This window comes from Opisthocomus hoazin, chromosome 18, assembly GCF_030867145.1.
Source record: "Opisthocomus hoazin isolate bOpiHoa1 chromosome 18, bOpiHoa1.hap1, whole genome shotgun sequence".
Taxonomy (NCBI): domain Eukaryota; kingdom Metazoa; phylum Chordata; class Aves; order Opisthocomiformes; family Opisthocomidae; genus Opisthocomus; species Opisthocomus hoazin.
The window spans coordinates 1570932-1595712 of record NC_134431.1 but is presented as its reverse complement, the minus strand read 5'-3'; the positions used below and the strand labels follow the sequence as shown (position 1 = coordinate 1595712).

Here is a 24781-nt window from a genome sequence, read left to right as displayed (position 1 = left end):
AAATATCATTTTACTACCCAACAGCAACAGTAAATTCATAAAATAACACGTGATTGACCAGGACTATGGAGTAAAAAAAAATAATTGTTTGCTTTGTACATTCTTATTAGTCTTGGCTAAGATGTTATAAAAGCAGTATCTTTTAACACCTTTTATTATACAAGGGTCAAGGGGTTTTTATGTTTCTTAAAGAAAGCTTCAAATAGCCCACATTGCGGGTTACTGCATCTTTCATATGGCTGCTATATAAACAAGCACATTTTACACAGGAAATGACATAACCATGTAAAAGTGTACATGGAGTTTAGGCACATATTCAAACACTAATGGGAATGCATTGTTTTAAATGGCATACTTTTATGTTTACCTATTGAGCTTAGTGCCCATATTTAGCCAAACACAACAAAAATTATCCACACATACCTGTCTTATAGTGTACTGTTTATTTGAAATTTGGACCTTCACAAAGACTCTCATGGGACAGATAATGACCCTAAAAAGTAAATACAAATGAGGCATTCTCAGTGAGAGAGTGAAACCTGCCATCGTAAAGGTGGAAAGCTGAACTTTTAACCTGTATTGCTTTACAGCTCAGGTTTCTGCACGTTTCTACCATCCAGTTGCTAACACCAGCTCACCCATGGGAAGAAGCCGTAACAATAATTTAGGGTGTCTATCTTTGCACATTATATAATGACCAGGCTAAAGAAAGTAGTGCCAAACTTCGGCAATTTCAAGGTCCTCTGTTCCTTTCCCATTTCTTTGCTGTGCGTCAGCCGCAGACTGTGCCCTGTCCCAAAGCCTCTGGTTTCAGAGAGGAACGAGGGTTGAGTGAAGTCCACCTCAGCTGTGCTTTTGTGCCTATCAGTGATAACGAATGCTTGTAATGGCCACCATTCACATAGCTGGGGAATTTTCGATATGTGTTTCTGTTCTCAGGCCAGATAACCAAAACTGCAGATTTCCATGTGAAGTCTTGACAAGATTTGCAGTGGTTTGTGAGCAGAAGTTGAATAGATATGTGGAATTCAGAAAAAAAATCACAGCTCACCGTGGCAGCATCTTTTTGTTACTATTGAAATTTTAGTTGAATTAGGAATAACAGAAACTGCTTTGAGAAGCACTGTGAAAGAGGTCCCTCCATTCCACACCGTAGATTTAGGTGATCATAACCATTTAGTAAGTATCTTATAATTAATTACGAAGACAGATGTCTGTGGCAGATGATCTCAATGACTCAAACAATACACCAATAAAGCACCCATAGGCTAGTATACATTTACACCATGGTGAAAGTCAGTAGACCACTCCAGAATAAAACAGCGTTGAACTGGAATTCCCAGAGTTATCAAACAATTTCAGTAACATAAATGCAAAAGGATACTCTGGACATCACAGCGCTGGTTTATAGCCAGTGTTATAAACCGAGGATATTCAGTCTGAGAGCTAAAAGTGAAAAAATGACCCTAATCGTGCCACCTACTCTGCCCACCATTACGAACTCCTCACTTTGAGCTGGACCAACGTGAGCAGTGCCAGGACCGTCCCTTGTGGATGTCACCACATTTGAGCTACCAGCGAAGCCAAGCGAATGTCATGTTACCTCCTAACCTGAACACTTGGTCTGAAATTGCTTCTGTTTAGGCCAAACCCAATATCTGGCAATTCTGATGCAGTAATGATCCATGATAATTCTAGCATTTTAGTGTCTGTAGTTTCAAATTTGTTTAAACTGGTATTAAAGACCTACCAGTGGTGTTTTTTTTTCTTTTCCCTTCAAGGTATAACTACTACCTAGTAGAATTTGGTTTTTTGAACCATTACCAAAGTGTGGGTTTTTCAGACTTTAAGTATGTCAGTATTTCTTTCAATTTCTCCTCAGTTCATACTGTTTTTTTTGGGATAATTGCAAAATCTTAGCATTTTTTTCCCACTCAGATGCTGATACATACTCAGCTTAATTCCCATTTACCAGAATCTTTATCTTCCTTTATTCATGTATTGAGAAATTCATAAAAGGACAGGAAAGAGGAATCTCAGACAGATACCTATGAGGTTTTTTAAACCTTCTATCTTGACCAGCCTCACCAGGATCCTCAGGCTGATCAACAGCTCTGTAGTGTGAAGGGTACAGCGATTTTCCTCCTCAGATTTCCAAACGGTCATGCGTTGCGTGTAACACCAACGTTACCTTCCTCCAAAGCTGCTGCAGCATCTCAGGAATCCAGCTGGAACTGCAGCAAACTGCCCTTTGCAGGCAGTTATAATCCCAGGAGTTAACTTGTTTGTTAAGACAACTTACATTTGCTTCAAGTGAATTTAAATAGGCAGTGATTGCTATTTTAAACTGATCACCCTGGACCATTGAGGAATGTGCCTGTGTGGTTAATAAATGGCACGGCACAGCTGTGTCTGTCATGTGTGGGAACAGGGATTTCACTGGGAATGTGCAAACAGGCTTGCACACGGGGAGCAGCACTCTTTCACGCAAGGAAGGAAGGAGATGACCCTTCCTCGTGGTCATCTAGCCAACCTCTCCAGAAGGGAGCTGTGGCCAGTGCTAGAGAAAGGATCCTTAAAAGCTGCAAGCCAGTCACCTAGAAAACAGCCAGGAGCAAAGGAACTGCTTGAACGGAACGGGCAGAAGAAATCTGAGGTGCCCTCTTGGCTGTGGACTTGGCAGGAGAATGTCTTCTCTCCTATTGTAGCAATGGTAAACCGTATCTAAATAAGCTTGTAGTAAAGTTTAGAATTAAGACCTCTTTGTTGTTTTGAGAGTCATATGAGACTAGCTGGTGATCAGCAGTTAGCGCAGGGGATGGTAACTGTTGGTCCTGGCCTACAACTCCATCAGGACGAGGAAGAGCAGGACCTGGGAAGCGCACACACCAAGAGTCCAGAAGGGAGACAGAGGAGCCCTGGGGACAGCCCTGGCCCACAGAACAGATCCCTAAGATGCCAGAATTTCTCATGCACATGTTACGAAGTAGCTTGAAGTGCTCGCCATTCTACAAGCCTGTTAACCTGCTAGTTAGCAATTCGCCCTCCTGTCTAGTACAGCATTCTGACCCACCTTGTTTTGTGTTATCGCATGGCCTGCACCAAGCAGTATCAGTTCCTGCAGGTAGAAACCACAGTGCTATTACAGACAGATCATGCACATGAAGGCTCCCTGCAGTGCCTTTTCTGTACCGCCCTGCTGTAGGTTATGGCACGCGACAGGTCTGCCTGCACAGGGGAACGCCGTGTGTCTGGCAGCAAGGCCACTTCACCAGCTATTTTGAGCTGGTTAAAGGCTCAGGTGCCTAGAGAGTGCAGGAGCAAGGGCAGAGCTCTTTGTCACCGTTCCCCTATGGCTATTGAGCAGGAATTCAGGACAGTTTGCTGCTAGTGTGAGCTACACAGCACATCCAGTTTGGGATACTGACCAGAGGGACCTCAGGGGCCATACTCAGCTCCCTGCCGTTACCCACACCAGTGATGCTGTGCGGAGGAGAGTTCAGATCCAGGCAGCCGTGTGACTTGATGGTGTAAACTGTGATGGAACAATATGAAACCTTAGCATTTATATTTTATAGGATTGATAAGCTGCTTCAATAACTTCTGATGGTTCTTATGGCCTTTCAGATCCGTCTACAGTTGAACATCTGGTACCTAGTTTTGTAGGTGAAAACACACACAGAGTAATCCCACAATAAATTTATAAGCCATGTCTAGAATAGAGAAAGGGGATATGCAAACACGCAGCCCTTGGAGGGTGGAATAAAAGGATACCTGAGCTCTTTTGCAGTCATCTGCATACCTCCTTTTTGCCCCAGATACATCAAGTGACAGTGTCATTCCCCACCAGATCAAACCACGCCATACTTGCAGGTCTTTCTTCCGTTTCCACGGTTTCTCTCTGTGGCAGCAGAGTTAGAGGCAAGCAACATACATGGACATGTTTTGCATACTGCTGGTATTCTGCTGCACTGAAAAGTCCCTTGTATTTATTGTACAAAAACATTAAAAACAATTTCTTAATAGCATTATAATTATGCAGCGTTGGACAGCTAGACACATTGTAGCACTGTGTCAATAATTTATTACATCTTATGCCATAATTGAACACTTTTACCATGAGCATTTGAGAACAACTTGGACCTTATACAGAGTAATATATCTTGCTACATAATAATGGAAAGGTGGATACTTAAGAAAGATATGTAGCTTGGAGGAAAACCTACATGGAAGCAAATACCTCCTGCATCACCTATCTCCACATAAAACTTAAAACTAAATCAACATGTTATATTTAATGACTCCTTTTTTATATATGCATAGTTTCAAGAGCTAATCAGAAAGAAATCATATTACAGTGGAACTATTTACACCAAGATGGGAGCATACCACAACACAACTTTCCCTTCTAGACATCAGGACTCTTTTCTTACATTTCTTAATGCACAAAGCACATGGGACTCAGACATAAATTCAGCCTCAAGAACATTGTTCAAAGGCTCAAACAGGTCATATCCACAGCTCACCGATACCGTCTTTACCCACTGCCTCAAGGCTAAAAGCAGGCGATCTCGAGGTGTGGAGGTATAATATTCTCTATCACGGACTTCAGTTAGAGCCAGTCTCTTGCTGCCAGCACAAGGCCTTCTATCAGGCTGCATGACAGCATCCGAATGCTACTGAAATAGGCCCACGGTGGAGAGACATAAAGAAGCACTGGATTTATTGTTGCATCCTTGTAAACGCACTTACCCTAGAAGCCAGAAATCTAGTTAACCTTGTTTGAGGAGAGGTTATGTTCAATGTGTCATATTTCCTTGCATAACATATTCACATGAGCAACTGTTCTGCTACCTACAACCACACGACTCCACCACCATGTCCTCATACTGCTTGTAGACCACGTTGTTTGCAGAATCAATGAAAAGAATGCTAATAGGACTCAGCCTGGTTGGGACACAGCAAGTCGGGGGTGTCGATTCTGGGTCCATCGAGTTCATTAATGTTTGGATAACTGCGTGATTGGTGGGCTCCAGGTGGGATCGAAGGGGGAATTCACAAAGCCCTTCGCAGTGATACGCTTCGTATTCTAGAGGGGCGATTATCCAGTCATCCCAGCCCATATCCTTAAAATTCACATGGAGGGCTTTTCTGCTGCACCTTGCCTTCAGATTCTTAGTGGGCCTCTTCCCTTGCCGTGTTGCTAGAGGAGCTCTTCTCTTCCGCCTCTGATTGAATAAGTACTCATAAACAGTTTTGTCATCTTGGCCAGACCTAGCTTTGATTTCATTGAAGAATAAGTCTCTTTTTTTTGTCCTCCCAAATACCAAGAAGAGAGCCTTTTCATTGACCTGTCTTCCTGTTCTATTAAATCCCACACTCCTGAGATCAACAGCTCTCCCCCTGTCAAAAGTTTCCAGTTCAAAACATAAGTTAACCAAGTTTTTGAAGTTCCTGAAAAGTTTCCAGATGTCAAACACTTCCCACTTTGGTGTATCTGTGATACTGACAGTACGAGAGTCCAGGAGTGTTGCTGCTTGTCTGTTTGTGGAGCAACTAAATAATTTCACTTGGGAAGTTTTTCCAGAAGAATGAGACTTCCACGAATCAGAAGGCTTTTTCCTCAATATTCGAAGCTCTGCTCCCAGCAAACCATCTTTTTCTAAGGCAGTGATGTCAAAAATGTATTTTTGTTTTCGTATAGTTGGCGCTCGCTCGTCTAAAAAAAGCACACACATTTTTAAATGTATATCAAGCACAGATCAATATCAGTTATTCAATTCTTAATGATCTTCCCAAAGCCTAAAAGTTTCCTTAATTAGGCCACCAAACAGAAAGAGTAATTTTTGTCTAAGGGATCAGCTCCGTGCAGAGACCCACAAGAACTCAGTGACTCAACAGGGAAATGAGTTTCTGAGTTTGCCTTGTAGAAATCACATTTCTTTCACTGGCGGGCATTTTCTAGCTTCAAAGTAGCAATTAGCCAATTGAAAAATAGTCCTTTTTCAAGGCTGAGTACTCACAGGGCCTATTCACCACTTGTGTCCTACTTAAATTACCGAAACAGAGCTTCAGCAGTGCCCAGGCCTCATGCTGGCTCCAAACATGAGCAAATTTACCCTTGGACGATACAATAGTGAATTAGTCCTTTAAAACCAACATCCCCCAGGAACTGCCAGACACAAGGATAATTGCCTTATTAACTTAACTCCACATGATTCACAGCTTTTTCAGATTGCGCAGAAAAACATGCCTCCCTTTAACCTGACGCTACGTTTGCTTGGTTAAGCTCACGAGCAGCACTAACAAGGAATAAAGCTAAACCAACATTTTGGCGATGCCTTCCAGTGGCGAGCTGAGAACCTCAATGCAGCACTTGTGAGCAGTGAATCATCCCTTCCAAGAAGCCAAGCTATTCATAACGAAATGGCAAACAAATCCAGTCCCGGCTGAGCCTTCCATCACCATTACCTTATCAGCTGTAGCCTGTGTTGCTTCCTTAAGTATGTGACAAAACTCTTACTAACGTCACTGGAAGCAACATGGGGCTCTCCAACCAGAGCAGTAAGGTGAACATCATTCTCTGGGAGCCGGGTTATTTCTCGTGTGAAGGCAGACACTAGTCCAAATTTCCAAAAAAAGCTTGGAACCAGAATGTTGAACTGCAAGTGCTGGAGTCCCAGAAGTTATTTACTCTCGCTAGTCTGTGCTTAGCTGTGGGCTTCTGCGGACAGAAGGCTGGTGGAACCTGAGAGCATGAGCTTCCAGCTAGTACAGATACACCCACCCTACGCTATAACGACTCCTGGGTCTACAGTGTAGTTCCTCACAATTCTACCTTGAACAAATCAAGCTGACCCTCTGATACTGAAACTGGTTATTTGATGGAATAGCCCTGTTCTTAGCATATCGTGTGTTGTTAGACATACTTTACAAAAAAATCTAATGTTAGCACTTTCCAGGAGCTACTTATGGAAAGAAAATAAGACAAAAATTTAAAAGGTTTTTAAACACCTAAGCATGCAAAGACTGATTGCTTTTCAACAATATGCGTCTAAAATATTTTATAAATGTTTTGTTTGGCTGCCACACAACCACCTAGTTCTGCCTCTAAATGAATTTTCCACGATACACAGGAGGACAAAATCTGCAGCAAAAAGTTGTACGTTTTCATTTACATTAAAAAGAGCTATTTGACTTCAACAAAGTATGATTACTTTCTAATACTCTCTACGTGTATAAACACACTCAGACATCTCTCTCTGTCCACACACACACACACACACGCACACACGAGCTTCTTACCTTGTCCTTTGTCTATAAAGCTGGTTATTGTATTGGCAAGTCCAGCCTCCAGTTTTACACTTCCATTAACACCTTTTCTTTCTGCATCTGAGAGAGTCCTATACAAAGAGAGCATGTATTCATGTGGCGTTATAGGGGGATGTCTGAAAGTTTCCTTAGTTTCCTTCTGGGTTACAGGCTCTTTCGCCTTTTTGGTTTTGAAAGAATCAGTGTCAGTACTGCTTGTGCCAGTTTTTTTCAAAGCCACCTTGCTGCTAAGATTCTGAACCTTTGGAGTCACTGTCCTTACTCCGGAAGGTCTGCTGGGGAGATGTCCTACCTTGCCCTCCGTGGCTGCTGTTCTTGAGAGAACCTTCTTTGATTCATCGTTCTTGGCCAGCAGAGCTCCAGCCTGAACGGCACTGCTTTTAGTTCTAGCCTTTGAGGTCCCAGTACTATATCCATGGCTTGCAGTCCTCAGTGTACCTGCCCGTGCTGAGGGATTCCTCTCTTTTCCTTCTGCTTTTAAAAAACCTAGTTTAGATCCTGGATTACTCTGGCCTGCTTCAGAATTACTCAGCGCTCCAGGAACTAGATCCAGAGACAGCCAAGTCAAATGCCAAAGCAGTAAAGTGAGAAAATGCAGGATTTTCATCCTCTGGTCTTCCTCTGAATGCCACTAAAGGAAAAATCAGAAAAGGTTCCTCCAGCTTGGCAGAAGAAAACATGAAAGAAATTAAAAACCAAAGTCAGCAAAAATGGTTTTCGTTTGAGATTAAAACATTTCAAATCTCGTTGTTCAATACTTGTATCCAGTCCCATAGTGGAAATGCTCATGTACTCAGATACGATCTCCCCTGACTTCAGTTAGCAGCTATAAAGAACTTGTTCTTGAAAAGAGAAAGTTTACCACCTCGTTTTCTTCTGTAAAACTGACTGAAAAGTTGAAGGAGTCCTGTTTAAATCCAAGGGGTTTTTTTTCCAAGAAGGAAGAATGGCGTAATGCTGCCTCTGTGTTAAAAGGTTTTTTTAAAGTTTTGAATCCTTTCCAGTGAAAATATTTCACACACAGAGACCTGCAGGTGCTCAGAAATCTTTTACAAACCTGAACTCAGGAATTGGAAACGGAATTCCAACAAACCTATTTAATTACTCTCTGATGTCATGCTGTCTAAACTAATTTAACTGCGATATATTTCTTTAAAAAAATCTTCTTTACCCTTTTCATTAGCATGAGTCATACTCTGCCTCATGTGAAACAGCTCCACAGGCTCAAAACTCCAGAGGATGCCTTTTCAAGTGGCAATACGACCTCTACCTTAGCCTGCGATGAACTTCACGTTTAAATGGGACAAACTGCAAGATCAACAACCGAGACCTGTCATACAGTCCACTGGACACATACATTAAAATATCTGAGTATAATTCATTTAGTTGTTTTTCCAGAGAGCTGTAACAGTGGCTTCACTTTGTCCTTGGTGACTGCAGGGCTGAGCTGGCAATGCAGGCGCTTCACGAGGGTGAAGTTTAATTTTTCACAAACACCACGCCACCAGGCCTGCCGTCGGTGTATTTTTGCGCATTTATTGCGATGGATGCCCCGCGGGGTGGGCGGCGGGGCAGCAGTGCTCCCTGCAGGCAGCCGGCCTCTGCCGGCCGAGCTGCCCGGGGAGCTGGGGACACCCCGAAAGCCGCCTTCCCTCCGCAGGCTGCTGAACGCCAGCCTTTGTTCTAAAACGGGACACAACATTTCCGAGAGCTGCCCACCCCACGGCCATCGGAAGGCTGGTAGCTGGAAACCAGCATTACCTACAGGGCAAGGCTATCCTGCTGCTTTCAGCTGCACAAAAGGGAGCGTGCAGCAAGCGTGTCTTTCATAAGTTGCAGAAAACGAACTGTTGTTGTTCTAAATGAGCCTTCGGGAAATGAGGCACTGGGCTGGATTGAACAGGGATTAATGGGACCCTTCTCTCATCTTGCACTGACGCTAAGCCCAGTCCTTCCTCAGTTGTTTTTATTTCTGAGGCAAGAAGAAAGGGAAAAGGTACAACACTTTTAGCTTGATTTGTGCATGCTGTAGCATTTCCCACCCTGACCAGTACCAGAAACACCACACTACTTTCACAAATAACAACCTGCAGCCCTTTCTACATGAGGAACTCTGAATGCTTTACCTTGTTTTGATGGAGGAACTGAACGACAGAAGAGTTCAGTGATTTCACAGGTGTCACAAATAAGGTAGACCCAAAAACCCACTCTCCTGATTTTGACCTAATGGCCCTTCCTCTGATGCAGTTTTGTTATTCCCCATCAAAACAAAGCAGCTTTTCGCTGAGTTACTTCCGACAAAACTATTCCCCAGCAGTCACTCCATGCTGTCCCCATCCCCTCCCAACCACGCCATCCTTTTATCCTTCCAGTATTGCCCACCTTCCTGCCGGGCAGGAGGCAGTGTGTTGGGCCTGGTTCTGCGCCATGGGGGTATCGATTAGCTTGCCAGTAGGCCAAAAAAACAGCTAAATATTGACTTCCCACTTTTAATCTATCCAGCTTCCAATTTTCACAACACCTGTAAGAATCTAGTATCTTTAAGAGCTCTATTGCTTTGTCAAACTTAGCTGAGATTTGCAAACAGAATTACAAATGTTTTAAGACATGACACGAAAGAGCAGGAGGTTAAGACAATGTGACTACGTGGGCCTTGTCTCTTAGTAAATCAGATTAAAGGCACGATCAATCATATGTTCAAACAATTAATATATCTTAGTGGACTGGACAGGCCTGGACAAAAAAAAAAAAAAGAGCAAAAGCAAGCAAAGCAAGCCGTGCAAGCTAGTCTGTCTCTTTAGAAGAGGCACTCTTGAGGCACTCTGCTTTGGGTGCTTGGAACCATGGGTGCCGGGTTGCTGTACAGAGTGCAGTGAACCCCATGGCCCCCAGAGTGGAACACTGGCCTTGAATAAGACCCACAGACTTGGGTGTCCTGTTATGGCCCTACACCACTGCGGGGTTATTCCAGCTGGCTAAGCTCAAACTCAACTGGTGTCTTCGATACGTAGATGGAAACCCTCACTCCGGTGCGGCTTTAGATCAGATATAGGACATGGTGGAAGAGATATTCAAAGCCTGTTACTTCTCTCCACTGGCCAAGTTTCCGTGTACCACTCGAGTGGCTTGGTTCATCCAGCCCACTTGTCCTTCTTGGCCCATTCTGTAAAGGCAGCTCCTCACACAGTGTGTGTAGGAATTTGAAAAGGGACGACTTTTCACAGTCAGGAAGTTCCGTCTGAACATGAGGAAGAACTTCTTCCCTCTGAGGGTGACGGAGCCCTGGCCCAGGCTGCCCAGGGAGGCTGTGGAGTCTCCTTCTCTGGAGATATTCCAGCCCCGCCTGGACGCGGTGCTGTGCAGCCTACTCTGGGTGACCCTGCTTGGGCAGGGGGTTGGACTGGGTGACCCACAGAGGGCCCTTCCAACCCCTGCCATGCTGGGATCCTGTGATTCTGTGACTCCCTGGGCCCCTGGTCCCTGGAAGGGCTTTGCCTCCCGTTCTCCAGATCCTGAGACTATGTCTACATGAGCTGTGTCACCTTCTCAATGGACAATTTCAGTGAGTCCCTCTGGACATCCAGAGCGGGCTAGAGGAAGCAATGGCTCTGGGGAGCCGAAGGAACATTTCACAGTGTTGAAAATGTCGCCATTCCCTGAGGACAAAAGGCTGTACCCAAGTCAATACATTTGCATGCTCCAGGTGACAGTGGGGTAGACGCCGGAGCCACAGCGCACCGGCCCCTTCCAGGGTGCAGGCTTCTGTCTATACTGTTCTTTAATGCTTGGGCACAGGCACACATAACACCCGGTGTGCTCCCTGAAGCACACACCTTGTGATCATATTGCCGCCTGGAGATGTTTGTCAGTCGGACGCAGCACTGCCACTGAACTCCAGCCAGCTGAAGGCCTACCCAGGGTTGCCGCAGGCAACAGCAGGGTCCTTCTCAGAAAAGCTCAGATCACCTGCTTGGTCTGTCAGGGGATGCTGCGGAACACAGGCAGGGGCTGAGCCAAGCAGAAAATGCCGGGCTTGCCCCCAGAGCCAAGGACTCTGCAATGGACCACACACAGCTGGTCACCCCAGCATGGCTCCAAGGGGGCTCCGCTGGGTATGTGATGCCAAGAGCCAGAATCTGTTCGCTGCTGCAAACTTGCAGTTTGAGCTGCACATGGAAATCTTTATTCTAGTGATCTATCAGGAATTTCATCGCCTATGATAAATAAAAAATCAGAAGTCCAAAGAAAGAATTGTGTCATTGGTTCTCAAGTGACTTGGCTATGCCTCCGAAGAGTAGTGAGCTACAGATGGGACAAGCCTACAGAGAAGCCCAGAGGTACTGTCCACTGCACGCCCTGTCTCAAGAACACCAGCACTAACAGTGCCTGTCTGCTGCAACGATGCGTAGGTGGCAGGGCTAGAACACCAGGCACGGCATGGAAAAGGAAACAGCATTTTCGGGTGTACCCTGGAATCAATGGAAAGCCAGTTGTCCTGGCTTTGAGTAGTCTCAGAACCAGTATGAAGAGGCAGAACAAGAGAGAATCTCAGGAGACCTCGTGCAAGCAGCTCAGCTGAAGCCCTACAGGCTAGAAGAAGCTGGGCCACTGGGAGCCAAGCCCTGCGACGACAGCCCAGCCGAGGCCGCAGCATTTTCCTAGCAAGGCTGGCACACTCTTTCTTCCACCGCAGATCCAAGGCCACAGGAGAGTGCTCAGAGCTGCCCCAGCCACGTCCCCATCCCGTGCTGCAGGCACAGCACCCGGGGAGGGTGGCGAGAGCGCATGGCTGGAGCCAGCCAGCTGCTTGCCGTGACTGCGAGTCCCTGCGGAGACGGAGCCCGACATGGTGCTTGGACACAGGGCGAGGCGCTGAGCTCTGACACAGCAGTGCTTCGGCTCAGGGAGGTGTGAGAAGTCGAGGCAGTGCGAAATGATCCACTCACCCCGCAACAGTGCTGTGCGCGGAGCGGCATCGTGCTCGTAGACTGAGCTTGTCCAGCTGCAGTGTCAGACACTTGGTTTCTTTCCTATCTTTTTCTCATTTGGCAGGAATTTATTGCTTTAGATTAACCTCTCAATATTCTGATCAATCGTCTAGAGCTCCTTCAGGTGCTTCGTGTAAAGCAGGTTTTGAGAGCTCGTTCCCTAAACCCTTTTTTGCAGTCACTGCCTCACAAGACGCTACCCCCGTTCGGAGTATTTCTGGGTTTGCCCGGATCTCTCATGATGCTTCAGCTATGTTTGAATACACGGAGCGGAGTCCGGCTCAGTTACATTTAGGCTTCCACGGCATTGGAGACCATTATCTAGACAGCCTTAATAGTGACACCTGTAAATGTAAAATTTCCACTTACCAGAGTGATTGTAATTAAACTAAAGTAGATCCTTGCTGTTTTGAGAAGACAGGAAAGCCTAAGACAAAGAGGCTCCCCAATAATTGTACCCCAGACAGCTCAGCCTTGGGAGGGCAGATGCACCAAGCTACAGAGAGAAAGAGGCACCAAGAGGGCAACAAGACCGGAGCAAAACAACCTGGAAGGACACGGCAAACTGATCTTAGAACGGAGTCTGCGCCGAAACAAAGATCAACCAGCGGACACTGTGATGAGGAGTATGAGCCTTCATCTTGAGACCCCCACAGACTGCCCAAGGACGCTAACAGACATGCGTGAACGATATTAACATACACTAATTAGTTCTTGGGAAAGTCATGAATATGCTAAGCATTTCGCAGAAATATAATGAATATGTATATTGTGATTGTGTTTAACCTGAAATGACAGGGTGTTTGGCGTGCACCTTTGGAGGAGAGATCCCCGGTGTGCCTGGTGCCGTAATAAAGAATACCAGTTTAATAGCCCTCTGACTATTGAGTCTTCAGCTCTGGCTTTTCACGACATCAATAGTCAAGAGAGAAAAATAAGACACCAACTAGAAGCGTGGCAAGTCACACCGAGCAGGAAGGGTCTGGTGATGGCCACTTGCCAGGCGCCAGGCTCCGGCCCGGCGCACGGGGCAGGCGGTGGCCGCCGTGGCTGCCTTCGCGGCTCCTCACTGGCCTGGCTGCTCCTGGAAAAGCTCCGGGAGCTCTCGGCTCAGCGAGGCCTCCCGCAGCTGGGGTGCCGCTGTCCTGCTCCCGGGACCGGGGGCAGGGCATGCGGCGACCCCACCGTGCGGCGCTTCCCCCTCACGCCCAGCACAAGGCCCCGCCGCCATGGCCGACCGCCCCTCCCGGCGCGCCCTGCGCCTGCAGCGGCCCGGACCCCCGCTCCCGCGCCGCCTCCCGCCGCCGCGGCGCCAGGCCGCAGCCCGCCGGGACAGGCCGCGGGGCAGCCCCCGCCGCGGGGCCCGGCAGGCGGCGGGCGGGGGCCGCGGCGGGGCGGGGCGGCGGGCCCGGCTGCAGGGCAGGCCATGGCGGCGGCGTGGGGCCAGGCCTCCCTGCAGCGCCGGCTGCAGAGCGCGCAGGAGGCGCGGCACCGGCAAGCGGGGCTGGTGCGGCAGCTGCAGGCCAAGGTGAGGAGCGGCTGCCCGGGGCCGGGCCGCGCTGAGGGGGGCCTCGGCGGCGGCGGGCGAACGCGCGGGCTCGGCGGGACGGCGCCGAGCTCGGGGGAGGCCCCGGCAGCCGCCCGGCCCGGCGTGCTGGGCACCTGGCCCCGCCGCGGCCGCCGGACCGGGGCCCGGCTGGCCGGAAGCGCGGGCAGCGGCGAGGGGGCCGGCCGTGCCCGGGGCCCGGCGGGGAGCCCGCGTTCCGCAGCGGCGGGCAGGGCTGCGGTGGGAGCTGACGGCCCCCGCGGAATGGGGAAGAGCAGCCTTCAAACCTCGGTTCCCGACCTTGGCGGACCCCCGGGGCTTTTGGCCCGCTGGAAGCACCGGCCTGGGGTGCGTGGTGGCCACAGGCCAGGCGTGGCTGAGCCCGGCTCGTCGCTCCGCTCGCCATCGCTGCGCTAGGATGCGGAGACAGCACTATGGGGGAATGAAACCCTGCCGCGCTGTCTTTAACGCTAGATAAAGCGCAGCTTCCCTATAGCGTAACGATTCCTCTGGGCTCCGTCGGCAGCACCGTGCCACGTGCTTGGGCTGCGCAGACTCGGCGAAGAGCAGGTGCATTCGCTCGTCGTCACGCTGTGTGTCCGTCCGTCTAGGTGCTGCAGTACCAGGCGCGGTGTCGGGAGCTGGAGCAGCAGCTGGCGGCGGCAGGGGTGAGTGTGCAGGCTGCCCGCTGAACGTGGGGGACGTAGTATTTGTTAGTCCAGACATAAAAAAGCTCCCCAAAGCAATGACAGAGGAGCACAAGGTTTTGCTACCTCAGGGTTTGAAGAAGCACGGTGAGTTTGCCTATCGGTGTTTTCTCCGGTTGCCGTTCTTAGAGCAGCCGGTAGTCCCAGAAATGCCAGTGCAGAAAACCCTCTGAAGAAGGATTTTAGTTTTAGGAAAGAGTGCTTTACTGCTGGAGTAGCATTTTGTCCTAGGTCTCAGGAGAGGGCTGTGCAGCCTGGTACGTTATATGGCTGTCTCTGGAAAAGAATGGGTTGAAACACAGCATTTTGGCAGGCAGGAACGCTGGCGTTCAACATACAGAGCTGGCTCTGTGCTTTGCTTTCTGCTTCATGGCTAAAGCAAACCTAGGAAACAAAAGGTAGGAGAGCATTCCCAGGCTTCAAGTCAAAGCGGGCACTCGCGGTCGTGAGGATACCTAGCTGTGAGAGTGCAACAGTGGGAGACTGAGGAGAGCTACTCACACTGAGTAACACCCTTCCCCTCCTCTCCGTAGTCACAAAGCTCTTAGTCCTGTAAGAAGCCACGAGCTCCTGAGATCCCCAGCAAATGGAGGGGAAAGCGATGGATGCTAACAGTAGTGAAGGGGACACAAGAATTTAACTAAACATTTCCTTTCTTCTTTAGGGATCCCTTCCAGGCGGGTGGGAGGCTGCAGAAGACCACAGCCTGGAGAAGGCACTACTTCAGGTGGAAGAGGAGCAGCAAAGGTACAAGCAAGAAGCGTTCCCTCATACCTGGTATACTGGATGCTCGTGGAAGGGAGGGAAAACCTGTCAGTGCTAGCCAGTCTTCCCAAGGGAAGGGGTTGGGCAAGCCGCTTGCAAAGGAGAAAGGTCCCCAGTCTGTTTTCTGTGGTGCAGTAACAGCCTTGTGTGCTGAATGGCTCAGTTTTGAGCGGGGGTTATTGCAGGTGACCTCCAAAGGTCCCTTTCCAGCCTGAATTATTCTGTGGTTCAGTAGGTGAGTGACTCGGGACAGTGCTAGAGAAAGGTGATGCATCCAGTGATCAGACAGCACGAAGTGGAGGCAAGACGTGAGCTGTGGGCATCACCAAAGTTGAAGAGGAAAGGGAAACCAAAGTTGTAGATGAAAACTGAAGGCTTAAAGCAAGGAGAAGCAGAGGAGTTTGCCATGGCAGAGAGATCTTAGTTCATCCTAGAAAGCACTTTTACTGCCTCACAGTTTGAGAACAAAGTGCTGAGGGAGCTGGAAAATCAGGGGGGTGCTGCTTGTGGATAGCAGTTGTTCAGTGACCTCCTTGCTGTTTCTCCCTTTCCAAGGTGCGAGAATCTGGCAGAAGTGAACGCTCTCCTGCGGGAGCACCTCAATAAAGCGAATGAGGTTAATTCAGCCCTGAAAGAAGATGTTGGAAAACTGACGGCGGACTGGATGCGGGCCCGGGAGGAGCTGGAATTGAAGGCACGTGAATGGCGCAACGAGCATGAGGTGAGGACAGGCTACGGGAGTGTCAGACGTGATGCCAGAGTGGAGTGAGGCTGCTTTTTATTTCTGGCGTGGAGAACTTGCTGTGTGAAAGTTGTGGCTCTGTTGAGGCTGTGTTGGTGTTAACGAGCAGAAGATAGGGGTGTGAGATGGAGGGGTGCCAGCAAACTGTGGTCACCTGCTGTGACCATACTGCTCGGTCTGAAAGGCGAATGCTGGCTGCTGCTGGGCACTGTAGGGCAGTCACACAGGAACGCTTGTATTTTGAATTGTTCTTAAATCTCTGTCTAGAGCGGTGGAGACTGGAGAGGTCTGTGTGTTTTCAGATTAAGAGCAGGCAACAGAAGAACAAGATGGACCTCCCTTACCAGTGGCCTGTTGTAAGCAAATCTGATGCTGGTCTTGGAGGGGCTTGTTTTTGTGTTGGTCTACTGAGACTGTTGGACACCTCTGCAAGGCGAGATAATGGATCGGGATCGGTTTGCTTTGCTGACAGCCACTCCTGCAGGAGAAGTGTGGGTATTCCCTTCTTGGAAGTCAGGCAGCAGCTTTAGTGAGGAGGCTTCTGTGGGGCCTGTCCAGTCCTTGGTGCCCCTGCTGCAGTTGTTATTACAGGAGACCTGGTGACGGGGGTTGTGACTTGCACAGTGACAGCGAAGGCTGAATTGGCATTTCTTTTTTTGTTTTCATGTTTAGCTTTATGACAGCTACATCAGGGGTGAACATAACCGTCTGCTCAGCCTCTGGCGTCAGGTGGTAACCTTCCGCCGTCATTTCCTGGAAATGAAGACTGCCACTGACCGGTGAGTAGCAGTGAAGGCTGGATCTCTTGCGGAAAACACGCGGCTTCCCTTCACACCTGCTCTTTGTACCTCGATGTTACGGTACTTGCAGCTAAAGAAACGATTTCTCCTTTGACAGTCCGAAGCAACGCCATTAAGCGTGCTTTAGGCTATTTTCAGAATCATTTTGTTTGGTGCTGTTTTTCCGATAAAACTGAGGAGCTCAGGCTGTAAGCAATGCAAAGGGCCTAAACAGGTGAACCTGGCTATGGTGATCTCTGGGCAGATTAACACAGACACAGGCAAGTATGGACACAGCGAAGAGACTCGCTGAGGCTGTGCATGCGGCATGTAGAGCAGTGCCTTTCACAGTGATGAAAATGTGCCTTAAATCTCACTGAGTTTCTTTTCTCACTGCTCCTGATGGAAAGGTCATTCATGAATATATATGTTTTTTTCCCCTCTCATTTCCAGCTTACATTTGTTCTGGTCGGTTTGTATGCACTTATTCCTGTACCAACATGGTTGAGAGAAAGAATAGCTTCTCTACCCTGTTACTGCGTTTATCCAATTTATTTTGCTTAGTTTGATATCTCTTTTTATGATTGTTTTCTAATTCTTGGGCTCTCTGAGGTTGCTTCCTCACTGTTGCCTTCTACACAAACGAAAACAGTGTGGCCTTAACAGTACATTCTTCTGGTGTCAGCATGTAGTTTCAAACTCTGGGTTACTGTCAGCCATTTATCTTATTTGATTACAAGCTTTCCTTAATGTGAAAGCATGCCTGACCTACTATTTAATTCTTGTGTTATTTGTGCTTTTTTGTTACAAAGTTCTTGGCTTACTCTTACACCACCTTCCTGAAATGTTTATTGTGTAGATATTGTCACGGGCCTCTTAGTAGTGCAAGTGCTGATAATAATAGGTCACTTAAGGCTCACCACCTGGGTGTAAAAGCTGGGGACTCTGGTAAAATTTCTTACATCTATTAATGGTAATTAGAGTATGTTAATAAGATAGAGCAGGAGCAACAATTAATAAGAGTAATTAGAGGTGCTTGAAGCCTTCTGGCTGTGCCATGCATTTCGTCTTATCTCTGAGAAGAAAACAGACTCATTCCTCAGCTATCCGGTAGACTGACTGCTCAGATGTCAAGATGTGTCCTGACCCCAAAGTGTCAGACGAAAGACTCGTCCCCAACGAAGATGTCGTCTTTCCTGCCAGCTTTTACTGTTGCACAATTACGTGCCTCAGACGTGAGTCAGCTGATAGGGATGGTGGTGTGAACATTGGCTCTTTCTTTATTCTTCTTCAGAGATTTGTCAGAGCTGAAGGCAGAGCAGATGAGAGTTTCTGGATCCATACTTGTAAGCTGCTCCCGCCTGAGCTCTGCTGTGCAGCTCTGGGCGTCCATCACTGCGGGCAGACCTGTCCTGAAGGACGAGGCACAGCCACAAGCGGAACAGGACAGAAGCCAGAAGACTCAGGAAGTGGTGTGCTTAGAAGTCAAGGAGGACCAGGAGAAGAAGGAGCTTCAAGACAGGTGAAGGTGTTTTAAACTTTGCTATTAACAACTTTACCTCTTGCGGCTGCGTCTTGGACTCGGAGGTGAGCTGTGTTCATGTCTAAAACAAACCCGTGCTGCACAACCTTGTTTCTGTCCCTGGTGAAACTGTTGCCTTCATCAGAATGGGTAGAAAAAGCATCTGATTGACAGAATCTCTTCTGAGTAAGACAAGACTGGAAGAGAGATTGCATATTACAATGTTTCTGCTGTTAACTGAGCCTTGCTGAGAAAGTGAGACCAGCATAAAGAGAGCTCTGTCTCTCATACAGCTCTTTTGCTACCCAGGGCTGTGCTAAAGGACCTGGGAGGAATTTGCCCAGGGCCATCATAAGCAGTGTGGCACCTCTGTACTGCCAGTGCCTTGCAAGTCTGAGTGCAGAAGGCCTTTGGGGCAAGAAGTGCTGTTCTGCAACATGAAGCATATTAACCTGTAGAGGTGAAGGCTGCCTTTGCCGTATTTTCCGGGTTGAACTTTGTCTGGTACGCTGCTGGGAGCTGCTTGTCGCTTTAACAGGCGATGGTGTGCAATGCTTTTGGAGTGGCACGTGGAACTTCTCTTCCCAGGGTGGTGGAGCTCTCAGCCTTGCTTGTACAGTCTCAGAAGCAGAACGAGGAGAAGGAGAAGACCATGAAAACACTTAGCGACGCTGTGGAGATTCTAGTATGTTTTACCTTTATCTGGGAGTCAGGCCAGTGTTTGCTCTCCAGCCTTAGCACAAAGAGATGTGAGTTCCTCAAGAGAAGCAGTGGTAAAGATGCTAACCGTGTGGGAGCGTCAGGCACATGGCCAAGATATTCCTGGTGTGTTTGGCACATGTGGAGTCAGTCCAGGTGCAGGCAGTGGAAGGCGAGCTGCTCGCAATTCAGGCATCTTCCTCAGGGAGGTTGTGCCACTGCTATTCTGCCTGTGACTTTGAGTCTCTAGGGATCAAAGTTCCTTGGAATTGGCAGCTTCATAGCAGTCTATAAAAACTAGCTGTTGGTCTTTCTCTGCTTAGTTCTGGCAAAGAAGAAATTTAATAGATATGGGAAGGAATATACTGTAATCACTAGGGCTGAGGCTTATTGGCGTGACTGTGCTAAAGAGGATGGGAAAGCTACAGAGGGGAGCAGCTCTTCCCTGCCTACCCTTTCCTTGTTCTGCTCTCAGGAAGCAAGTCGGTTAGAGAAAGAATATGAAGCTTCATTGACTAAAAGTGCCAAGGAAGAGAATCTTTTGCTCCAAAAGCTGATACAAGATATAACTGAGGTAAGTACACAGCTGGGACCACATCCCTGTAAATTTGTTTTAAAAGTACTTGAGGAAGGCAACAGACTAGCCCAGGGAATAGATATATATGTTGTATATGGTCTATGTTAACTGGTACTGGCTGTTTATTTTTTAGACCACTTTTCTAACATAAATCCGTTATCACTTCCAAGTTGGCTGTCCCGTGACACTTCCACCGAGTGACTAGAAGTTTCTGTACCTTTGTCTTCACCGTCCCACTGAGGTCTCTCTTGGACTGTGCTTTCTGAGTTGGCTACCTGACACTGGTACTCCGGTGTTGCTTGGAGGCTTCCCCCACACTCCTTGAACAATGATTTTGCTGTTCTTTAGATTTTTATAAAAGGTCACTGACTCAGTCGGTGCACTTCCTTACTCTGCTCCTTCCCTCTACGTTCACTGACCTTAATTATCTCTCCAGAATTGCAACTGAGCTGTTTAGGGGTAACTTTAAATTACTCCTAAACATCGCTCTGCGGAACGGGGTTTAATCATTAGATCTTTTACGCAGCCTCTCACAAAGTCATTTCTTTCCCATTATGTAGTTATTTTTGTCTTCTTGTGCTGCTGCTCAGAGTAATTATAAATATTTGCTGTTTCATTGCTGTTTTCTAGTATTCATCAGCTTCCTTCTTTCCTGGGCAGTGTTAGTGTTTCCTTCCATTGCCGTTTCCAGTGTTGATCTGGTGCTCGTGTATGTGGCTCTAAGAAGCTGAAGGAGACCAAAATTATTCCTGAGAACTTAAAGACACTGAGCGTTCAAGCAGCCTCCAGCCACTTCACACTTCTTTCTTGTTGTTTATATTAGCTGTATTCAGAAATCCTTGGAGTGCCTGTGGCCACAGGGACAAACAGTCTTTGCTGACTGAAGAAATTAGACAATTGAGTTTTTAATGACTCTGGGGTGGAGTGGGGGAAAAAGGAGAAATAGATAAAGAAAACCAAGTGGAATGAGCAAAGAGTAACAGCTTGATGTGTGTTTTCAGGTGGTGTTAGATGACAGTGACAGCACGGTCAGCGTTATCTGCACCGACAGTTCCCAGCCTGCAGAGTGTAGCAACATCCTCTCTTGTCTGAGCTCCGTTGATGCAGAGCGTGCCTTGGCATTGGTTCAGGAAGCACTGGCAAGGAGGCGAGGAGCAGCCCAGGTGCGAATTTCTGCTTGTCTTCACCACTGGCCGCAGGCTTGGCTGCTAATGCCTCGCTTAGCTTGAGTCCTTTCCATTTCCTTAGCCAGGTGAGCCACTTTCTTTCTAGCCTTCCCACTCTTGGTATCGTATTGCCTTGCCTGTCTCACCAGCTCTGTCCTACTGCTTTTCTCTCCTTGATCTCCACCCTCTCCTCACAGCTTTTGCCTTCAGGTGAGCTATCTCTCTGCTTGCTGCTTCTCGCAGCTATCTGGACCCATCTTCGCTGCTCCTTATTGCTTGTTTGTGCTCTTTCCCTGCCCGTTCCTTGCAGGCCCTAAAAGAAGAGCTCTCTGCCAGGCAGGACACAATCGATTTCCTGATGCACCAGCACAGGGAGCAAGAAGAGAAGTGCAGGAAGCTGCAGCAAAGGCTGGAGCAACTGGAGGAGGAATGCAAGACATCCAGCAGCCACCAGCAGCACCTCCAATCTCTGGTAGAAGCACTCAGAAGGTGAGTGTTTCCTCTTCTCCTGTGCATTCTTGAGGCAATCTGCAGCTGGTTCTGGGAGTTCAGAGGTGTTCAGAGGCAAAGAACTCGCCTACCCGACCATGTGTATGCCTCTGTTTGGCACTTTAGCATCCTGCTGTTGCTGCTTTCATGCTCTACTGTGAATCCTCAGGCTGTCTTGGAGATTCAGAGCAATGTTGCAGTACACAACACCTCCCTCCTGACACACTGCTTCTCTGAATTCTGTTCTTTGAGTGCCCTTTCCTAGCCACTGCTGCTCACTGAATGAAGGCAAAAGCCTGTATTCCTTTCTTGTTCCCTCTTCAGTTAGCTTGTGAGGGGAAGAGCAAGTTCTTCCTTACTGTTCTCCCCACAACTGCATCCTGGAATGATGAAAATGGGATCTTTGACTCTTCAGACCTCATGCTAGAGGTCTTGTCTTGACTTAGCCTTGTCTCTGCAGCGACTGTGCAAACCTTGAGAAAACCAGGGAAGAGCTACAGCAACAGCTTGAAGTAACGGAGCAAAAAGCCTCGCGTCTGCGTCAAAGTAACGCTAAACTGCAGCTGAAGGAAGATTCAGCCCAGGGGGAGAAGGTGGAGCAGCAGCAGACAATGGAGAGAGCACGTCGTGACCAGGAGCTCCTGTGAGCATTAAAGCTTTCTCTGGGCAAGGGTGGGCATTGATGGACTTTAGGAGGCCCGCTGTAAAAGAATGAATTTTGCATGCTCATCAGTTGTAGCACAGAAGGGTGAAGGGAGCATGTGGCAGGTGTGGGTAGCTGCTGACATACAGCATAGCTGTCTCCTTGTACTTTCTTTATGACCCTTTAAAAAGATCTTTCCAAACCTGACGAGAGTAGTTCATGAACAGCATAAGCTGAAACGAGAGGTTCAGGCTAGATTTAAGGAGAACAAAAAACTGAACCATGAAAGCAATTGTGCAGCCGAACAGGTTCCTCAGAGAGGTTGTGCAGATTCCACCCCTGGAAATTTGGGAGACCCAACTGGACAGAGCCCTGAGCGACCTGGGCTGACCCCATAGCTGAGCCCAGCTACTTTGAGTTGCAGACTGGACTAGAGGCCTCCTGGGTTCCCTGCCAGCATGAATCATCCTATGATTATTGGATTGGAAATCCATACACGCCTCCTCCCCAAACAGATTGCAGGCTCTTTCATCGTTTCACTGTGGAAGGCAAGAGTAATTGTGGGCACTTGAATCTGGACTTAAAAGTGTGTCTAACAAGACTTTCCAAAGTTCTTCTGTGGGTATCCAATGTATCAAAAAGGAGAGAGAGAGCTAACAGGCAGGAAGCTGTTAAATGGAGAGGAGCTGAACTTCGTGGAAATGTTCTGTGATTTCTAGAAGCTTGTTTCACTTTCTTAGAGATGAATGTTTCACCTATGTCAGCCACAGAGTGATGCAGCCCCAGTCAGGACGTTCCAGCATTCTTTAGGTGTACATAGAAAGCTACTGGAAATCATTCAAACTGCTATATCTGGGATATTGTATGTACTCTTGGGTTTGGCAATGAGAATATTTTTAAATAAAAAATTTGTTTTGTCTTTCCCTTTCCCCTAGACTGAAGGACCTAGCTGCACTTGAAGGAAAACATTCGTTATTACAGAGTGAGTTGGTAGTCACGAGAGAGACACTGGAGGAATCACACCTTCAGAGGGATCTGCTGAAGCAGGAGAAACATGAGCTTACCGTGGCACTGGAGAAGGTGTGGTCACCTTCTTCCTAGGTAGCACTTGTGGGAGAGGGAGTTGTGAGAGCAAGACCACCACAGATGCTGTTTCTGGCAAGAGAAGACAGGGAAAATGTTCTCCTTCTTGGGAAAGGGTGATCAGACTGCACAGGTTCTAGTTAGTCCCCACGTGCTTATTGGGAGGGCTGAAGTGGGCGTATATCAGAGACACACAGGAGATGTGGAGTTGCTGCTTGAGTCAGGGATTTTCCTGCCTTTGTTGTCACGTTGTTCTTTTGTCTCTTCAGGCAGAGCAGTCCGTAGCAGAGGTGACAGGGGCTCAGAGTAAGCTGAGTGCTGAAATAGCTGATCTACGGCTTGCAACAGCAAACATGAGCAGCATCAACAAAGCTCTTGCATTGGATAAGGTGCAACTGAACAAACTCCTGCTGCAGGTGAGGAGAGTTGCCCAAGATCTTGCCAGGTGCTCATCTCTAGCTGCTGCTTCTGCTCACACTTCTTGCCTGCAGACAGAATGACTGACTGTGGAAACGTTCCTTTTGCTGTCCAAGCCAAACCTACAGAGTAGATCTTACTGTATTTTATTTCCTCTGTGTTTCTGTGATTGTAGCTGGAGCAAGAGAATGAAGTTCTTTTAGGTAAAGTGACCGAGATGGAGAGAGCAAGGGTGTCTGACCAGGAGAAGCTGAACTTGTGTAACAGAACCAATGCAGAGCTCTGCGCAGAGAAAGCCCACCTGGAGCGGCTGCTGAAGAAAGCAGAGGAGCAACAGGAGGGGCTGCGCGTGGAGCTGACGATACTGGCAGAGGAAAAGGCAGAAACCCAAGAGAAACTCAGTCAGGTAAGACCAAAAACCTGGTACTTCTGGGTGGATGTATGGCTGCTTGGCTCAGCGAAGCCATATCTGTTGGATTCTGCAGTGGTTTTGCCAGGGAGACGCTTGGTAGTGCTGGAGGTCAGAAGGCTTTGTTTACTTTTTTTTGGAAACATGTTCATGGCTTGTAGAGCTGTTGTGCAGTTCTCTGAGTTATCCTCTGCTTCTACAGATTCTTTAATCCACCTGTCTGTGTTGGCCCCTTTTTTTGGCGTTTGATAAGCTGCAAAGAGATAATTGTGTTGTCTGTGAATCTGAGTGGGGCTACTGCTCTCACATGGGGCAAAAGAAAAATACTGCGTAGCTCTGAATCCTTTTTCAGAGGCAAACAACAGGGCTACATGTTTCTGTTGAGGCTTTTTGTTGTGAAGTCTGCAACTTTCAAAACTCCATTTGTGTGAGCCTAGAGAGCGGGACCGAAGCTGCAAGGCTGCTGTCTTGTGTTGCTGAGAATGGGAATGACATCTTGAAATTGTTGAAATTGTGTTTTAAGATACACTAGCAACTTTGTGGCTGGAGAGCTGCCTGGGGGAAAAGGACCTGGGGGTGCTGGTCGACAGCCGGCTGACCAGGAGCCAGCAGTGTGCCCAGGCGGCCAAGAAGGCCAATGGCATCCTGGCTTGGATCAGGAATGGTGTGGCCAGCAGGAGCAGGGCAGGGATCGGGCCCCTGTGCTGGCACTGGTGAGGCCGCACCTCGAGTGCTGTGCTCAGTTCTGGGCCCCTCACTCCAAGAAGGACATTGAGGGGCTGGAGCGTGTCCAGAGAAGGGCAGCGAGGCTGGGGAGGGGCTGGAGAACAAGTCCCATGAGGAGTGGCTGAGGGAGCTGGGGCTGCTCAGTCTGGAGCAGAGGAGGCTGAGGGGAGACCTTCTCGCTCTCTACAGCT

The 24781-nt window shown here is 48.1% G+C and overlaps 2 protein-coding genes across 6 annotated transcripts in view; one reads left to right on the top strand and one right to left on the bottom strand.

The window, feature by feature from the left end:
- Positions 1-4850: 4850 nt before the first annotated feature.
- Positions 4851-7939, bottom strand: GDF5 (growth differentiation factor 5). Its single transcript, XM_009938607.2, has 2 exons — positions 7306-7939; positions 4851-5719 (listed from the first exon to the last, which is right to left on the bottom strand). The coding sequence occupies exons 1-2, from the start codon at positions 7937-7939 to the stop codon at positions 4851-4853; spliced, it is 1503 nt and encodes a 500-aa protein (XP_009936909.1).
- A 5790-nt stretch (positions 7940-13729) lies between these two features.
- CEP250 (centrosomal protein 250) overlaps positions 13730-24781 on the top strand; it is a 45805-nt gene continuing 34753 nt past the window's right edge. For 3 of the 5 annotated variants that reach the window (XM_075438926.1, XM_075438927.1, XM_075438928.1), the window contains exons 1-14: positions 13730-13848; positions 14478-14534; positions 15238-15320; positions 15894-16059; positions 16753-16859; positions 18154-18381; positions 18970-19066; positions 19556-19654; positions 20659-20820; positions 21134-21312; positions 21773-21955; positions 22891-23035; positions 23308-23454; positions 23631-23861. In XM_075438926.1, the coding sequence (XP_075295041.1) occupies positions 13747-13848; positions 14478-14534; positions 15238-15320; positions 15894-16059; positions 16753-16859; positions 18154-18381; positions 18970-19066; positions 19556-19654; positions 20659-20820; positions 21134-21312; positions 21773-21955; positions 22891-23035; positions 23308-23454; positions 23631-23861 (1986 nt within the window). In that variant the 5' untranslated portion in view covers positions 13730-13746. Of the gene's footprint in view, positions 13849-14477; positions 14535-15237; positions 15321-15893; positions 16060-16752; positions 16860-18153; positions 18382-18413; positions 18447-18669; positions 18842-18969; positions 19067-19555; positions 19655-20658; positions 20821-21133; positions 21313-21772; positions 21956-22890; positions 23036-23307; positions 23455-23630; positions 23862-24781 lie in introns of those variants that run through there. The other 2 variants (XM_075438930.1, XM_075438929.1) reach the window with 2 other exon arrangements.

Excerpts from the sequence above, each read along its gene's own strand:
- GDF5 (XM_009938607.2), bottom strand. The coding sequence starts at position 7,939 with ATGAAAATCCTGCATTTTCTCACTTTACTGCTTTGGCATTTGACTTGG. Across the intron at positions 5,720-7,305 it reads CTTTATAGACAAAGGACAAG|ACGAGCGAGCGCCAACTATA; the intron begins GTAAGAAGCTCG and ends TGCTTTTTTTAG.